This window comes from Schistocerca cancellata, chromosome 8 (assembly GCF_023864275.1).
Source record: "Schistocerca cancellata isolate TAMUIC-IGC-003103 chromosome 8, iqSchCanc2.1, whole genome shotgun sequence".
Taxonomy (NCBI): domain Eukaryota; kingdom Metazoa; phylum Arthropoda; class Insecta; order Orthoptera; family Acrididae; genus Schistocerca; species Schistocerca cancellata.
In genome coordinates, this window is record NC_064633.1 from 92886212 (window position 1) to 92902237 (window position 16026).

The window sequence follows — 16026 nt, forward strand, 5'->3', positions numbered from 1 at the left end:
CACACAGTAATCCAAGTTCTATACATTGGTATCTGTTTCAAATGCGTAACCATGTTGAGTTTTGTGCCACGAAGTACAATTTGCAGACAGCATTGATTTTCTGTTACCATTTGAAGAAAACTGCTGCAGAATCACATGAAATGCGTGTCACAGCTTTCGGCAAACATGCTCTTGGGAAAACACAGTGTTTCAAATGCTCTGACACGAGAAACAATGAGTGCGGGAAACCACAAAAAAGTTTGAAGACAACGAATTGTGGGCGTTATTGGATGAAGATGATTCAATGGGAACTCGTGGAACAATTGAATGTAACGCAGAAAGCCATTTCTCTTCACTTGAAAGCTATGGGAAAGGTGCAGAAAGTGAAAAAACAGGTTCCGCATGAACTGAATGAGAGACAGAAAGCAAACACTACTTGTGAAATGCTGCTCACCAGATAGCAAACAGTCATTTCTCCATCAAATAGTGACAAGTGATGAACAGTGGAAAAATAATAAGTGTTGTAAATCATGACTGAATCCAGGCAAACCATTTATATTCATTGCAAGACCAAATCGCTTAGGAAAGAAGAAAATGCTCTGCGTTTGGTGGGATCAGAAGGGTGTCATCTATTATTTGCTGCTAAAACCTGGTGAAACCATTAACACCGATCACTCCCAACAGCAACGGTCAATTTAAATTGAGCATTACATTAAAAATTACTGGATTATGGAAAAAAGGCAACATAAGAGTCATATTGTGCCATGATAAAGCCCCATCACATGCAGCAAAACATGCCAGGGGAATTATCGAGGCATTCAGTTGGGAAATAGTAAGGCATGCAGCTTGTTCTCCAGATCTGATTATCATCTATTTTGCCTCACTGGGACACACTCTCTCACTGAATAACACTTCAATTCGTATGACAATACACAAAAATGGCGCACTGACTGGTTCGCTTCAAAAGATTTTTTTTTTTTTTTTTTTTTTTTTGGGGAGAAATGAATAAATAGCATTGGAGATTACACTGAATGAAATATTGGTTATCAGTTTCAAACAACAGACATGTAATTATTGCAACCAAATTCTGGTTTCACACTTCTACATCTGGTATAACTGACATGACACCCACAGCTTATCAGATGGCTCTGGGAAGATACATTTCCAATAAGTAAGCTAGCAACCACTAGGTTAATGTTTAGCTGACTGAAGAACCTGGCATCAATCTTTACTATATATGTCTCGTATCATTCAGCTTTTGGGCTCCATCACGGAACTCCAACCTTCCCTAAGGTTACATTAATAACAGTGTCAATAACAAGAATAAAGTATTCTTTACATCAAATCTGGAAGTTTGAAAAAGTAATAAACCTCCATCAATCAAAACAATTGGGGTTTCTGTCAGAATATTTACAATTCTTCAGGAATTCCTCTTGCACCTAACTTGAGTTGCTATTTTCAAGTTTACCCCAATTTTGTCTCAGCTGTTTTCAGTGTTTAGTATTTGAACTGCCAAGTTCTTACAGATAATGCTCAGCTCAGTTCAATTTAGAACCAACTGTACACCCAAGACAATAATATATTTTTTAGCATTTATTTCTACTATTGCTTTTAGGTTTTTACTCTTGCATGTATTGCACTGATCAGTAGATAATGTGCTCAGCTAGTAGCAGTTTGTTAACTATAATACAGGAGATTTCAGCAATGGTTCTATGATAAATACTTAAACAATGATATCAGTTTTTCCAATACATATGCTTATCTGTTGTCTGTTTCAAATAAGATTCTGTCAAACATAATTATTCTCATTCCACTAATTAGTAGTAGGTCAATAATACTCTTGTGCATATTGTCCAACTTCAATAGTATTTAAAAAGGGATTCCTCCAAATCTATATAGAAACATTTGCTTACTTCTTGTGGTACTAACTTATATGAAATTAACTCACACAGAAGACAGTAGAAATACCCTTTCTCTCACTGACACCTGTTACAGAGGATATCTTTGTCACAATGTTCCAACTGTTTTCCGAAAAATCACCCTTCCCTTTTACATTTACTAACTCATTGTTTTTAAATAAGCTACTTCAGACTTTTGCACCACACACAAAATATCATAGAGTAATTTCATGGCAGACTTGATGTGATCCAACTACAGCACCAATAGCAATCTAGCCTAAATCATAAAACGTGTTACAGCTCTGCCTTAGTGGCCCCTCAAACAGTCGACTACACTACATTCACTAGGCTGCTAAGTGTCTGTCTATACCTCAGGTGGCTTTCAAGGTTTTTGTCAATTATCTTGCAGCATAAACTTAAGTTACAACCAGTAATCCCTCATAACTTGCAGGTTTCACACCTTATTATTGACTTTTTAGCAGTGGTGATTAAAACATCGTATCACAAAATCAAGTCCATCCTACCTCCTAATGCCTCATTTATCCATCAATCACTTAGACATAAATGACTCTACCACTATATTAATTTCAACGACTCTACCACTACACATTAATGATTCATATTCTCAAAACTAATACATACATATGTAAATCCAAGCACTGGATCGTATATGGGGGTAAAATAAAAGATAAAATCAGTGTTAACATATCTATGCTCTTTGTGAATGTTGTAGTTAGTATAATTATGAGGACGTGCTGGAAAGTAATGCCTCCAAATTTTTTACTCTGTTCTCAATTCTGGGAGAGGTATTACATGTCATCGATATTACTCAGTAGACTTTCCCGCTTCAATGATGCAAGCTGCAACCCACTGCCGTTAGGTGACTCCAGATTGTAGCATGGGGGTGTGTAACCTATGTATGTACAGTGAAACCTCATAAAACTAAAAGAACGAAATCAGAGGGACTGTCCACGCACGGAGCATCTTCTCCTTCAGCATGACAATACCAGACCACAAACAAGTGCTTTAACATCTACAACAAACCATGCCTTGGGTTCAATGTCATTTATCATCCTTCACACAGTCCCGATTTAGCCACATCCAATTTTCATCTGTTTCCAAACTTCAAACAAGACCTTTCAGGACTTCACTTTGATGGTTATGAAGCGAAGGAAGCAGACATGAAGTTGTAGCTCCATCAGAAATGTCAAACATTCTACAGTGGCAGTATCACCAAACTGGTCACTTGTTGGGGGCAAATGTGATCATCGCCAATAAAACAATGGGACAATCCAGGATGGAATAATGACAATATTATGAAAAAGAGAGATTACTACTCATCGTATAGTGGATATGCTGAGTCGCATATAGGCACAAAAAGAAGACTGTTAAACAATTGAGCTTTCGGCCAAAAGGCCTTTTTCTAAAGTAGACAACATATACAAACATTCATGCAAACACAACACACACACACACACACACACACACACACACTGTGTCTGGATATGTAGACACAAAGACTAAAAATGTAGAATGTTAGTAGAGTTTGCCCTAAGAGTTGTCAAATAAATTCTGAGGTATTACTTTTTCACATGTTCTCACTCATCAGCAGCATACCCGCCAGGATTGTGCTAAGCTCAATACACCTCATTCATCCAGCCCAGTACACTGTCCCCCCTCTATGTATTCAGTTGGTGATCTTCCAAGTGTCGGAAGTTCCATGCAGCTTTTCGCGGATGATACTGTAGTACACAGAGAAGTTGCAGCATTAGAAAATTGCAGCGAAATGGAGGAAGATCTGCAGCAGATAGGCACTTGGTGCAGGGGGTGGCAACTGACCCTTAACATAGACACATGTAATGTATTGCGAATGCATAGAAAGAAGGATCCTTTATTGTACGATACAATAGTGGAACAAACACTGGCAGCAGTTACTTCTGTAAAATATCTGGGAGTATGCGTACGGAACAATTTGAAGGGGAATGATCATATAAAATTAATTGTTGGTAAGGCGGGTGCCAGGTTGAGATTCATTGGGAGAGTCCTTAGAAAATTTAGTCCATCAACAAAGGAAGTGGCTTACAAAACACTCGTTCGACCTATACTTGAGTACTGCTCATCAGTGTGGGATCCGTACCAGATCGGGTTGACGGAGGAAATAGAGAAGATCCCAAAAAGAGAGGCGCGTTTTGTCACAGGGTTATTTGGTAAGCGTGATAGCGTTACGGAGATGATTAGCAAACTCAAGTGGCAGACTCTGTAAGAGAGGCACTCTGCATCGCGGTGTATCTTGCTGTCCAGGTTTCGACAGGGTGCGTTTCTGGATGAGGTATCGAATATATTGCTTCCCCCTACTTATACATCCCGACGAGGACACAAATGTAAAATTAGGGAGATTTGAGCATGCACGGAGGCTTTCCAGCAGTTGTTCTTCCCGCAAACCATATGCGACTGGAACAGGAAAGGGAGGTCATGACAGTGGCACGTAAAGTGCCCCCCGCCACACACCGTTGGGTGGCTTGCGGAGTATAAATGTAGATGTAGATTTATAATATGTGTATATCTGACTGGAAAAACTTCTTGTAAGACAACATACGATCATGCCACGTGCAAAAAGACTGCAACTAATACTAGCAGCTGCTTCTTGAACAAATACCATCAACATTAATTACTTTTGTGCCTGAACCTTCACCTATAACAACATGCTGTATTTTGGCTAAGAATAAATTTTTTAACATCTGCACGCTGCTAATTAAGTATCTCACACCAAAATATTTGCTTCAGCAGGCAGTGGCGGGAAGTGAATTAAAAGATTTATGAAAATCTAGAACACTCGCTACGAAGTCTTACTACTAGAATATCATACCAACAAATTGACATGAAGAAATGAAAACAGTATTAAGATCCTCAACATTTAAACATGTGAGAACATAAACAGGAAGAAGTTTTTACAATAACACCTATGCAACAGAAAATAATCTTAACTCATCTGATAAATTAAATTTTGTCAACTAATGACATCAATGGAAGTAAGCCTCATATACATCACTAATGTTTTGTTTAATTATGTTTTCCATTGTGACTAGTTTATGTTTATGACTAGACAACCTCTTCATCACTTACTAATATCGACATTTGTTGGCATATGTCAAGCAAAGTTACCATAAATCTAATCCCACAAAATATGTACCCAGCCAGAGGGAGAAACGACACTACATGATGAAAAATAAAAAAAAAGAACGTTTTCTATTGGAGATGTGTGACATGCTGCTGGAGGAAATAAAAATGGTCTAAGCCAATGCAATTCTTCAGAATTTAAGGAACTGGTATTGGTGTTACACTTTGGTATTATATAGTTTAAATTGGCTCTCCGAAGAATGACTTGCTTCTCCCCGATATCTCAACACTTGTGCACATGCACGAACCAATCATCTAGCTATTACAAAGTTCTGATATGGCTACAAACTATCGGTTTCATACATTTTACTGTCGTTTTATCTCTCTTAGTTTAGCACTTCCATTTACTGAACAAAATATTTGATTTTTTCTGACTACCTGAACCTACCTATAGTAGTATGGAATAAGTGATCAGTTTTACTCTCTGAATAGACATACTTCATCTTTTCAAAGTAAGGTACACACAGTCATTAACCCCTAAGAATATCTTAGCACCAAAATGCTAATTACTTGGCATTATCCTATTGGAAGTGTCACACTGTCTCTTGATCAATACACCAACTACATAAAAAAAGGAAGAGACAGTTAATGTGCTCTCCCCATCCCCAATACTCACATAAAGTACAGCCACATTTCAAAGTAACCAAACATCTTTTGCTCAAGACTTAACAGTAAAATAAGTTTCACTGGTCACCGAACTGAAGTGCATGCATCAAAAGCACTGCAACAATTTAAGCGTAACTTGTGCCCTATACGAAATGCGATAACAGAACCACTGTACTAAACTTCTGAACACTGATTATGCAAAAAAAATCAAATCAATAATTAACTATGTAGATGTAATCATGCTGAGCATGAAAACAACAAAAAATAACAGGTAGTTACTGAAAGCATATTCCCGGCAGCTATTTAAGTCTATGTCATGTAACGTTCAAACATAACATGTCGGGAACGAATACCACAGAGTTAAAGGTTGTGAGTGCTGACAAATCTAAAAAACCATCAGCCATTTATTTTGGAGTTTTAAGTCATAGGCATGGGATACAAATATATACCTCTGCAAATGCCTGCTGATGTCAAACAATTATTAACTAACTTATTTAAAGAGAAATCACCCAAAGAAGCCTTCACAGCTGAAGGCAGTAGATCAACATGGATAGTGATGTGTGGATATGACTGTTTCATAACAAACAAGCAGATTGGAAAAGGTTCCAAGTATGACGTCAATCCCTTTTTACGTTTATAACAAGTTCTGACGAGATCTTACACCAATCCAAAAAAAGACAAAACAGATCAATATGTAAAAGAATGTGGTTGCTTTGCCAATGTTTTTTGAGAGTTCTTCCATGATCGATGTATCTACTAACATGAGTACAGGTTATTAATTCTCGAACTTCTCTAATAACACTTGTAGGTAACCACATAACAACCAGCATTATCCTAACTGTAATAATTTTATGTCCGATACAGTTACCGGATAAAGTGAATGCAGCAGTCGCCATTCATTTCTTAGCCTACCAACGAGAAATTGGATTCATCAGAGCTGTTAAACAAAGTATACAGTTTTAAAACTTGAGCTGTAGGGGTTTCAAACTGTGCTGAATAAGAAGTGTAAATGAGATTCGACAACACCAAGGTAACTACTTTATACGGCTCTTCCGGGGGGAAGAAAGTATGAATCCTTGTCTCAAACGCTGCCCCCGAAGCCAGGGCAGACGACATCATGTATGACACAAACATAAATAATAGTCCTCTCAATTCGGCATATAAGACAGCACCAACAACACAAAATTGTACTACTTTGGTGACTAAATTTGCTATGGATTTTCTCTAACATAAGTTTAATCACGGTTCATACACGTCTTTTGAAATTACAACTCGACATGGATGTAAATATATAACATCCTGCGTGAAAGCTTTTATCACATAGACACCATGATAACAAAAGTAGCCTTCTTACGACGAAAACAGAAAATTACAACTGGTTTTGAACTGCGCCGAGCTGTATAAATATATCACTGACATGCATAAATAACTGCCAAGCAAACATCTGGCATACGTCTAAACAAAAGAAGGGATTTATTGAATGTAAAGTGTTACTCGCATCAAATGACACAAATGAAAAGTCACTCACCTAGCCGTAACTCTCCGAAGTTTCCACTTCCTATTTTCTTCCCAACTTTGAAGTTTGGGCCAACCATCAACAGACCCGAACTGCTGGAGACACTGTGTTTGCTAGTATGCATGCTAGTTCTCGTACCTCCTGTACTCGTACGTGATACCCTCTTTGCAGCTTCTTCTCGCAAATCTTTGTCCATTTCCCTATTCCTAGTTTCACGTCTCTGCATTCTGTGGGGTAACACTCAAACCGTACTAAATGGATTAGCACTGCAAATGGCTGCTCTTGTCACAGGTAGGCTCCGAGCCTACAGACGAATCTTGCAGCCATGCAATATTTCGCTGCACACGTTTGGCTTCTCCTCTCATTCACTTCATTCAAATAACCATCATGGACGCAAACATGTGGGCCGTGTAAACATCCGTGGTTTTCGTGCATTGCTAAATCAGAAAAATTACATGTAAGCAGTCACTATGAAGACAATGCACGCACACATCCATTATTTCCCATATTCCTGTTCCCGTCAGGTCGCGGACTGATACAAGAGTACAACGGGAGTATATTCACTGATATATAATGTTCACTTGAGTACAAAGAGAAAGTAAAAATCAATGCCTTAAAAAATGACGGAAGAATAAAATAAATCACAAACCACACAAGAATTTTCCCAACATTACATATATGATTATGACATCTCACTAAAAATTTTGATGTTTAAATTGCAATTGTTACCAAAGATAATCTTTCCTGTTTCTCTACGTCATTTAACCAAAGAGATTCCTAAGACAGACTACACAAGCCAGCAGTGTAAATGATAATATTATGGTGCGAAGAGTGTTAATGTTATGAGATAGTTAAGTCGTTTGTACCCATGTAAACATTTGGACAATCATTGGGTTTTTTTCTGTTGATGGACCAAATTAATAACAGTTTTTCATAACTACGTCTAAATCAATGACGTGTTTGCTCTGTAGGTTATTTGACATTGCCTTCTACTTGGAACAAAAATTACAGATGTATGAAAGTCCGTAACATTTCTGTGGTCTAAAGCGGCGTTCGTAACGTATGTTGTATATTTTATGGATGATTTTCAGAATATTTGTTTGAATTGACATAACATTAAAGTGGCCAATGAACGGAACAGGCGTGAAAACCGAGTCTCTCACATGGGTTGTAACTGGAAAATTGATCTATTTTGTATTTTCAAAATAAAGAAGTCTCTGAATGAACTGCAAGTAAACCGATTGTAAAAGTCTCAAGCAACGAGACAAGTAAAATACTATCTTGTCTTGTACATAAACAGGAAACAGGACATTATCAGACTCCTATAACCACTAATCTCTATAAGGAAGAGTAATATTAATAGAAAAATAAGTTTCGTAAAGCAATTTCGGAACTGACTTGTTTCCCACTTTGGTTATTCTGTAGGTTTAAAGGACAAGGGGTGTGCATGTCAAAACGGTTAGCATAAACTTGTGCACATGTTCGTGGATTTAAAGCTGTCAAAAGTGCGTTATCAATGACAGAGAATATGTGCAATCGCTGTTAATTCCTACTCCACATCACCGTTCCCTTTGCATTTCTCTGTCTTAGTTTTTTCAGGAAAGTGAGTCAACGACTCAACCAGAAGACTTCTGATTGCACGCAACAACTGCAAAAATAATCCGAGGTGGCAGTGTGTGCCAACACTGAGACAAGTAGATTTTGTAGTGATGAGCACATAGAAGCGTGTGCTTGTGAATTAATCCTGAAAACTAGTTCATATTTGTTTGTAACGATATATAGATCCCCACTGAGAGATTTTGAACTATTTATAAGCAATCTGGATTCCATACTGTACTATCTGTCAGACAGCAGCAAGCAGTTAATAGCCTGGGGTGACTTCAAATTAGATTTTCTAAGGGATACTGATAGAAAAAATGATCTGGAAAACTTATCTGGCTCCAACAATTTAATCTAGTAGGCTACTTAACTTTCCAGCACAGGTGGATAAAGACAGTAGGACAGTAAATGATAATGTTTTCTTTGGTGAAACTCAAAGCGAGAAAATAACTGTTTGCACAGTAACAAATGCTCTCTCTGATCATGATGCACAGTTAGTTAGGATTAACAACATAGCATCTTACAGTTTGGATATTCCTCAGTGGAAATCAGATAAAATAATTAATGACTCCAGGACAAATGTTTTTTAGAGTGGTGTACAGGAGATGACATGGGATGTAATTTATAATAAACCAAATGCCAACATAAAATTTAATCTATTCCATGATAAATTTATATCATTATCTGAAAATAGCTATCTGCATAAGCTAATTAGAAAGGACACTAAACAGCCATGTAAAAAACCAAGGATCACTAGTGGGGTTAAAGCTTCTCGTGAAAGGAAAAGGGAACTGTTTCTTTTTAGCAAGAATAAGTAGGGTCCTGCAGTGGTTGCACATGTAAAAATTACTAAGAAAGTTTTTTTTTTAAAAAAAAGGAACAGGCATATAGTGTCAGAAATCAGTACAGCAGACATAAGGATATATGGAGTGTAGTAAAATGAGAGATAGTACAGTTGGCCACAAAACATGACAACATCACTTTTGAACGGAATGGAAGGGCTGCAAATGGTGAGTCACAGGTAGCAAATGAATTTAATAATCATTTCTTAAATATAGTAGAAAGCATATGGATGAACAGTTCAAGGGCAAAAGCACAGCAGTGTGCTGAAAATGTATCTGTCATAAAATTCAATCATATGAATAACCTCTCCTCCTGAAATTAAGAAAATTATATAGTTTCTTAATAATAAAAGGTCCTGGTTTTCATGGTGTTTCCAATAGGGTACTAAAAATTTGGTCCCAAGTAATAAGTCCAGTCTTATCTGAAATATGTGATGCATCACTAACTCAAGGCATTTTTCCGTAGAGACTGAATTATGTAATTGTTAAACCCCTCTTTAAGAAAGGTGATAAGAGAGATGACAGTGACTACTGACCTGTTTCACTGCTGAAATCATTACCCAAAATTTTGAGCAGATGATGTATTCTAGAATAGTATCTTACCTTAGCAACAATAGTCTTCTTAGCAAATCACAATTTGGGTTTCAGGAGAGTTGCTCTACTGAGAATGCCATTTACACATTCACAAAGGCACAACAAAAAGACCACTAAACTAGGCTTCTGGCCAAAAGGTCTTCTTTTGAAATCGACAAAAAGAAACACACATACAGAGAGAGAGAGAGAGAGAGGGAGCACCAGTGTCTCTGGCTACTTATCTTGGCAGCCAGAGACAGTGGTTATGTGTGTGTGAGTTGTGTTTGCATGGATATGTATCTGACTGTGTGTGTCTAGTTTGCTTATACAGCTATCTTTTTGTTGTGCCTGTCTTTGCTTCAGCATCTCCACTATATGATGAGTAGCAGTCTATCCTTTTCATAATATTATCAAAGGAAGAATTCATTTCATTATAATTTTTCAAAATTGTAGTTTGCTGAAAGCTTAGGCTCTCATCGAGGAAAACACATAGCTTTTTTCCCTTCCATTTTGAAGATTCAATAATTTGTATCTCAAATAATTAACAAGACTAGTGGCATACAATTCTGAGTTTAAATTTAATAACTGTTATTAAATTTGAAAGCACTCATAAATGGATATGTTTACTATTCTTGCTAAAACTGTAAATGATTTAGGTTGCCAATGGAGGAAAACTTGTTACTTCATTGAGGTTTTGAACCCAAAAAATTAAAAATGTTTGATTTTCAACTTCATCATACTAGATTTCTTTTTAATTTTTTTAAAGAGATGACCAATATTTTTTTTTATCTGTTGCATACTTTCTGGGCACCACTATTGAACTATTGATAATAGATATGTATGAGTCTGATGAACTGCATTCTTTATTCAGAAAAAATAGGGCTGGTAAAACAGTGATACAGATGACCAAATTGAAATACAAAGAATATCATGTAGCTATGCCACTATTTGTTTCAGACTCTAATGTTCAGGAAAGGAAAGTCTGCCAAACTTAGTTACTTCTCTCTCTCATATATGTAACAATTTTTTTTTCTGTACCAAGAACAATTCTTAAATGTGTCAAATCCACAGAGACATGGGGAAAGAAATCCAGTGTAGCAGGAGTGGCCTCGAAAGCACGTAAACCCACGAGATCAAAAAAGGAGCCAGCAGCGAATGTCCATAGTGTGTGCAGCAATGGAGAGCAAATAAGTTTTGTGTTATATGTTACCTGGAGCAAACTGTGCATAAATCAAAGAACATTCTACAATAGAGACCAACAGAATGAGACAGGGCAGTTATGAAGACACTTAACTCGTATTTGGGAGGACAAAGTTTGTTTTGTCCGGCCATGCTGTTAGGTCATCCTAAATCACTTCAGACAAATTCTGCAATGGTTCCTTCATCAGGGCCACAGCCAACCACTTGTCTCTCATAAAGGCATACTTGTATATTATGTATGTATATGTATTTTATTTTTGTTTTTTATGACAAATCCCTGGATGAATAAATAAACATATAAACATTTAGACAACTTCAACATTTTATTAATGTAGGACTAGCAAACCTTTTACTCCATGAAGCATTTATTAAAAGTCTATAATATGTATTGCAACTGTGACACATTTGTGATAATCTCCTCATGATAGAAACCATTGCCATCTGAGTTTTAATTGCTGATACATGGTGCCTATGTCACATTCATTCACAGACATAAACCTGCATACAAATTGTTTGGCATCAGTCATGGGTTGCACACACTGGGAATTCTCACATATAAATAGGTTCCTTATCTTTCGTATTTTATAGTTTATTGAACAAGAAACAAATAGAGAAGTTAAACATTATATTTTGACCTCAAACAAGCACTTCATTGTACAATGATATTTTAGTCTCTCTCTCTCTCTCTCTCTCTCTCTCTCTCTCTCTCTCTCTCTTTCTTTCTCTTTCTCCCTCCTTCCCTCCTTCCTTCCCTTCCCCCTCCTCATCTACCTGTCTTATCTGTATGTAAAATAAGGGAAGCGCAACAGCTCGCCTGTAGTGGATTGATGCATGGAACACAGTAACACATAACAGAAAACAGCATTCACACTAGATTCTCTGTCTTATCTTTTTGCAACATGAGAAATAACATATTAAAGCAATTGAAATAAATGATTTGTGGTTTTGCCACCACATGCTGATAACCCCTATGTTAAATAGTCTCATTCTTCAGTTGCAATGAATGGTGGTGAATGTGCTTTTTATGTATAAGAATGCAAACAATGGAAACCCCAGGTTGGAATATCAATAATGTAAGGAAAAGGTAGATTGCTACTCACCGTGAAGATGACATGTTGAGTTGCAAACAGACATAATGAAAAGACACATACACATTAGCTGTTGACCACAGCCTTCATAGAAAAGGAAATACACACACACACACACACACACACACACACAGAGAGAGAGAGAGAGACAGAGAGAGAGAGAGAGAGAGAGAGAGAGAGAGATATAGTTCATTCACAAAAGCAGGCACACCTCACACAGACATGAGCACCATCTCTGGTCTGAGCTGCTGTAGATGGCAGTTGTGTGTGTGAGGTGTGCATGCTTGTATGAATTACTGTGTGTGTGTGTGTGTGTGTGTGTGTGTGTATGTGTGTGTGTGTGTGTGTGTGTATTTCCTTTTCTGAAGAAGGTTTTGACCAAAAGCTAATGTGAATGTGTTTTCATTGTGCCTGTCTGCAACTCATCATGTCATCTTTACTGCGAGTTGCAGTCTTGTATTGTTAATGTGACAGGGAAGTTTTAGGAAAGGAACTCTGATGTGTATACAGGTTATGTACTATCTTAAAGCTTACCTTTGTCCTGCAACTCACTGCATGTGGTAAATACATGTTTTCCAGGTTCATCTTCTTACTGTGATATAAGTACTTTATTATCCAGCCGAATCCTAGTTACAGGAGATGTATCTGCACATTGCAGCAGGTCTGCATACCGAGCAAAAAAAAAAAAAAAAGAGAACGGTAAGTAATGAATTCAGGATTTCTCCTATGATTCACATACAAAACTGAAGTAATTGCTGGGCGGTTAAAATTTTGCGCACTAATGGATAATGAATTTGAAAATACCATTAAAATCAGTCTCTCTGTTGGAGTGACCAGTGTTAAGAAAATGACTTATGTGTAAACTGATGCAATGGTTAATACTTACAAATAGTATAAGCAAGAAAGTATGTCAGTTTTTATTACCTATCATGAATAAAATTTTTGCTTCCACAACAATACATTTCAGCATACTGAAACTTAAAGAGGAATGGAATAAATAAACTTATTCAACTGAGGTGGTTTTGATAAAAATTGGTGTTCTTCAACAAGTTAAAGCAGCTGCAGTAACCAAAAACAATTGGAAAAAATCTTAAAATACACAGTACCCACTGAGTAGGGCATACACACCACTAACACAGCTCACTACACAATGTTATCAAACATTATACAACATTATCACACTATCATCACCATAAAATTTATATTTATTTATCAATATTACAACTGACTGCCGTCTTGTGATTCTAATGCAGATTGTTATATCCTATTTTTATTGCACTATAACATTGAATATACACTAATGTGCAAATCCTAAGGACAAAAGTAACTTTCGGAGTGTGAAGCTACCAAATAATATAGTGTGATGAAACTTGGATCGTACATAGGAAGAACTGCTACAGTATAGTACCAAAGGTAACTGAAAGGAACATGCAGTGAGATGAACAGAAATGACACTTTTATTCATGGACAATAATTGCACTGAAGTCACCATAATTCATGATGGTCCCATGGACATAACAAAAGGCAGTACTTGGTTCTTAATAGGATGTGTGGCTACTAAGAATATCGGTGTATGCTCTGCAACATGCTCTCATGTTCACTACAATGTTGGTAAGGAGTTCATGTGGTAAGGCATTCCATTCCTCCATGAGCATGGTTGACAACTGCTGGGTGGTTGTTGGTGTATGTGGATATGCTGCAATATGTCTTCCCAACACACACCACATATGCTAGATGGGACTGAAGTCAGGAGAGAGTGGACAGGCCAGTTCATTCACCAAATAGCCTCTCAGTCAAAGAACTCCTCCACCTGTGTAGTTTGTGCATTATCATCCACAAATTTCAGGGTAGAATGTACCCCTGGAAAGCTGCATGTGGGGAAGGAGTGAGATGTCACAATAACATTGTCAGTGATTGTACCGTGTTCCAAGATTTGGATGTCTGTGTGACAAGGTAACATTATGCCTCCCCCAAATATTACACTTGGACCACCAAAATAGTCATATGTTGACGGGTGGGAACACATGAAGTGCTCAGGAACATCGTCAAACATTGTTTTGGTGGACTAGGTGTTATAGTGTGGGGAGGTATAATATTACTTGGGCATACTGATCTCCAGATCTTTAAAAATGGCCGTGACTAGTCAGTGTCATTGTGATGCTGTACTATTTTGCCATATGTGTCTTTTAGGGGTGCATTTGTCCTTGACTTCAACTTTATGGATGACAATGCACGACCGCATCAAACTGCACAGGTGGAGGCAACAACAAATGAGGATATTTGGCGAATGGATTGGCCTGCCTGTACCCCTGACTTAAATCCAATTGAACACATATGGGATGCATTGGGGAGATGTATTGTGGCACCAACAACCATCAAGTAGTTGTCAACCACGCTTTTGGAAGAATGGAACACCCTACCACAACAACTATGTACCAACGTTATGGCCAGCACATCATAGAGTGTGCTTTTTCATCTGCTGTGGTCACATATATCCTATCAAGTAGCATGTCCTCCCTTTTGCAATGTCCAGAAGACTATCATGAATCATAGTGAAGTTAGTGTAATTGTTGTCTTTAAATAAGTATGTCAATTATCTTTGTCTTATTCCATATTTCTTCCACTTATCTTCTATACTATACTGTAGCAGTTCTCAATGTATGATGCAAGTTTCTTTGAGCTATGTTACTTGGCAATGACACACCATGCAAAATTTACCTTTGTCCTTAAGTTTTGCACTCCAGTATAATATGTTGAGAGTCTACAGCTAAATTTTACAATCTTATTAACAGAAAAATGTAGAAACGGAAGAAAGCAAGAAGAGTGAAGTATAAGTGATGGACAAATATACCAAGGCAGGACCGTATGTACCTGTTCTGTTACAGTGCTAATCAGGAATCTTGAAATTACTCAAGGCCTCTGACCATATGCAGTTCTCTGCGTGTGACTCTATCCTTGTAGTAAACTACAGCCAAATGATCCTCCATGGCACGGCAGCACTCAAGCCTTTGCATTGCTAATTGGGTTCATATGTCTAAACTTTTTTTAATGTGCAATTAAAAAAAAATTGTGTACTTGAAATGAACATGTTGCATTTGTTATTAGTCAGTATCCCTTTCTTACTTATCACCATAATCATCACCTCTCTTCAAGTTCAGAATGTCTAATGAGTTTTCCTCATCATTTATCTCTTCTTGTCCTCCTTTGTGAGTTGGTACTGTTCTTCTTGTACCATACACACCAAATTTCTGCCACGCAGGGTATCCGTGCGGTCTGAGGTGTCTTGTCTCAGTTCACGCGGCTCCCCCTGTCGGAGGTTTGAGTTCTCCCTCGGGCATGGGTGTGTGTGTTGTCCTTAGTGTAACTTAGTTTATGTTAGATTAAGTAGTGTAAGCCTAGGGACTGATGACGTCAACAGTTTGGTCCCATAGTCCTTACCACAAATTTCCAAAATTTTCCAAATTTCTTTAATCTCGATCCAGTTGTTTACCAGGTATATTGCCCTGTAGTGCAACACTGATATCTCTTTGTTCCCTCTTCTAAAACTC

General features: G+C 37.4%; 1 protein-coding gene across 1 annotated transcript in view; it reads right to left on the reverse strand.

Moving 5' to 3' along the window:
• LOC126094512 (casein kinase I) overlaps positions 1-7854 on the reverse strand; it is a gene marked incomplete in the record, with an annotated part of 305729 nt that extends 297875 nt beyond the window's left edge. Inside the window, 1 exon segment of the mRNA XM_049908923.1 lies at positions 7189-7854. Coding sequence (XP_049764880.1) covers positions 7189-7402 — 214 coding nt within the window.
• Between the last annotated feature and the right edge of the window lie 8172 nt (positions 7855-16026).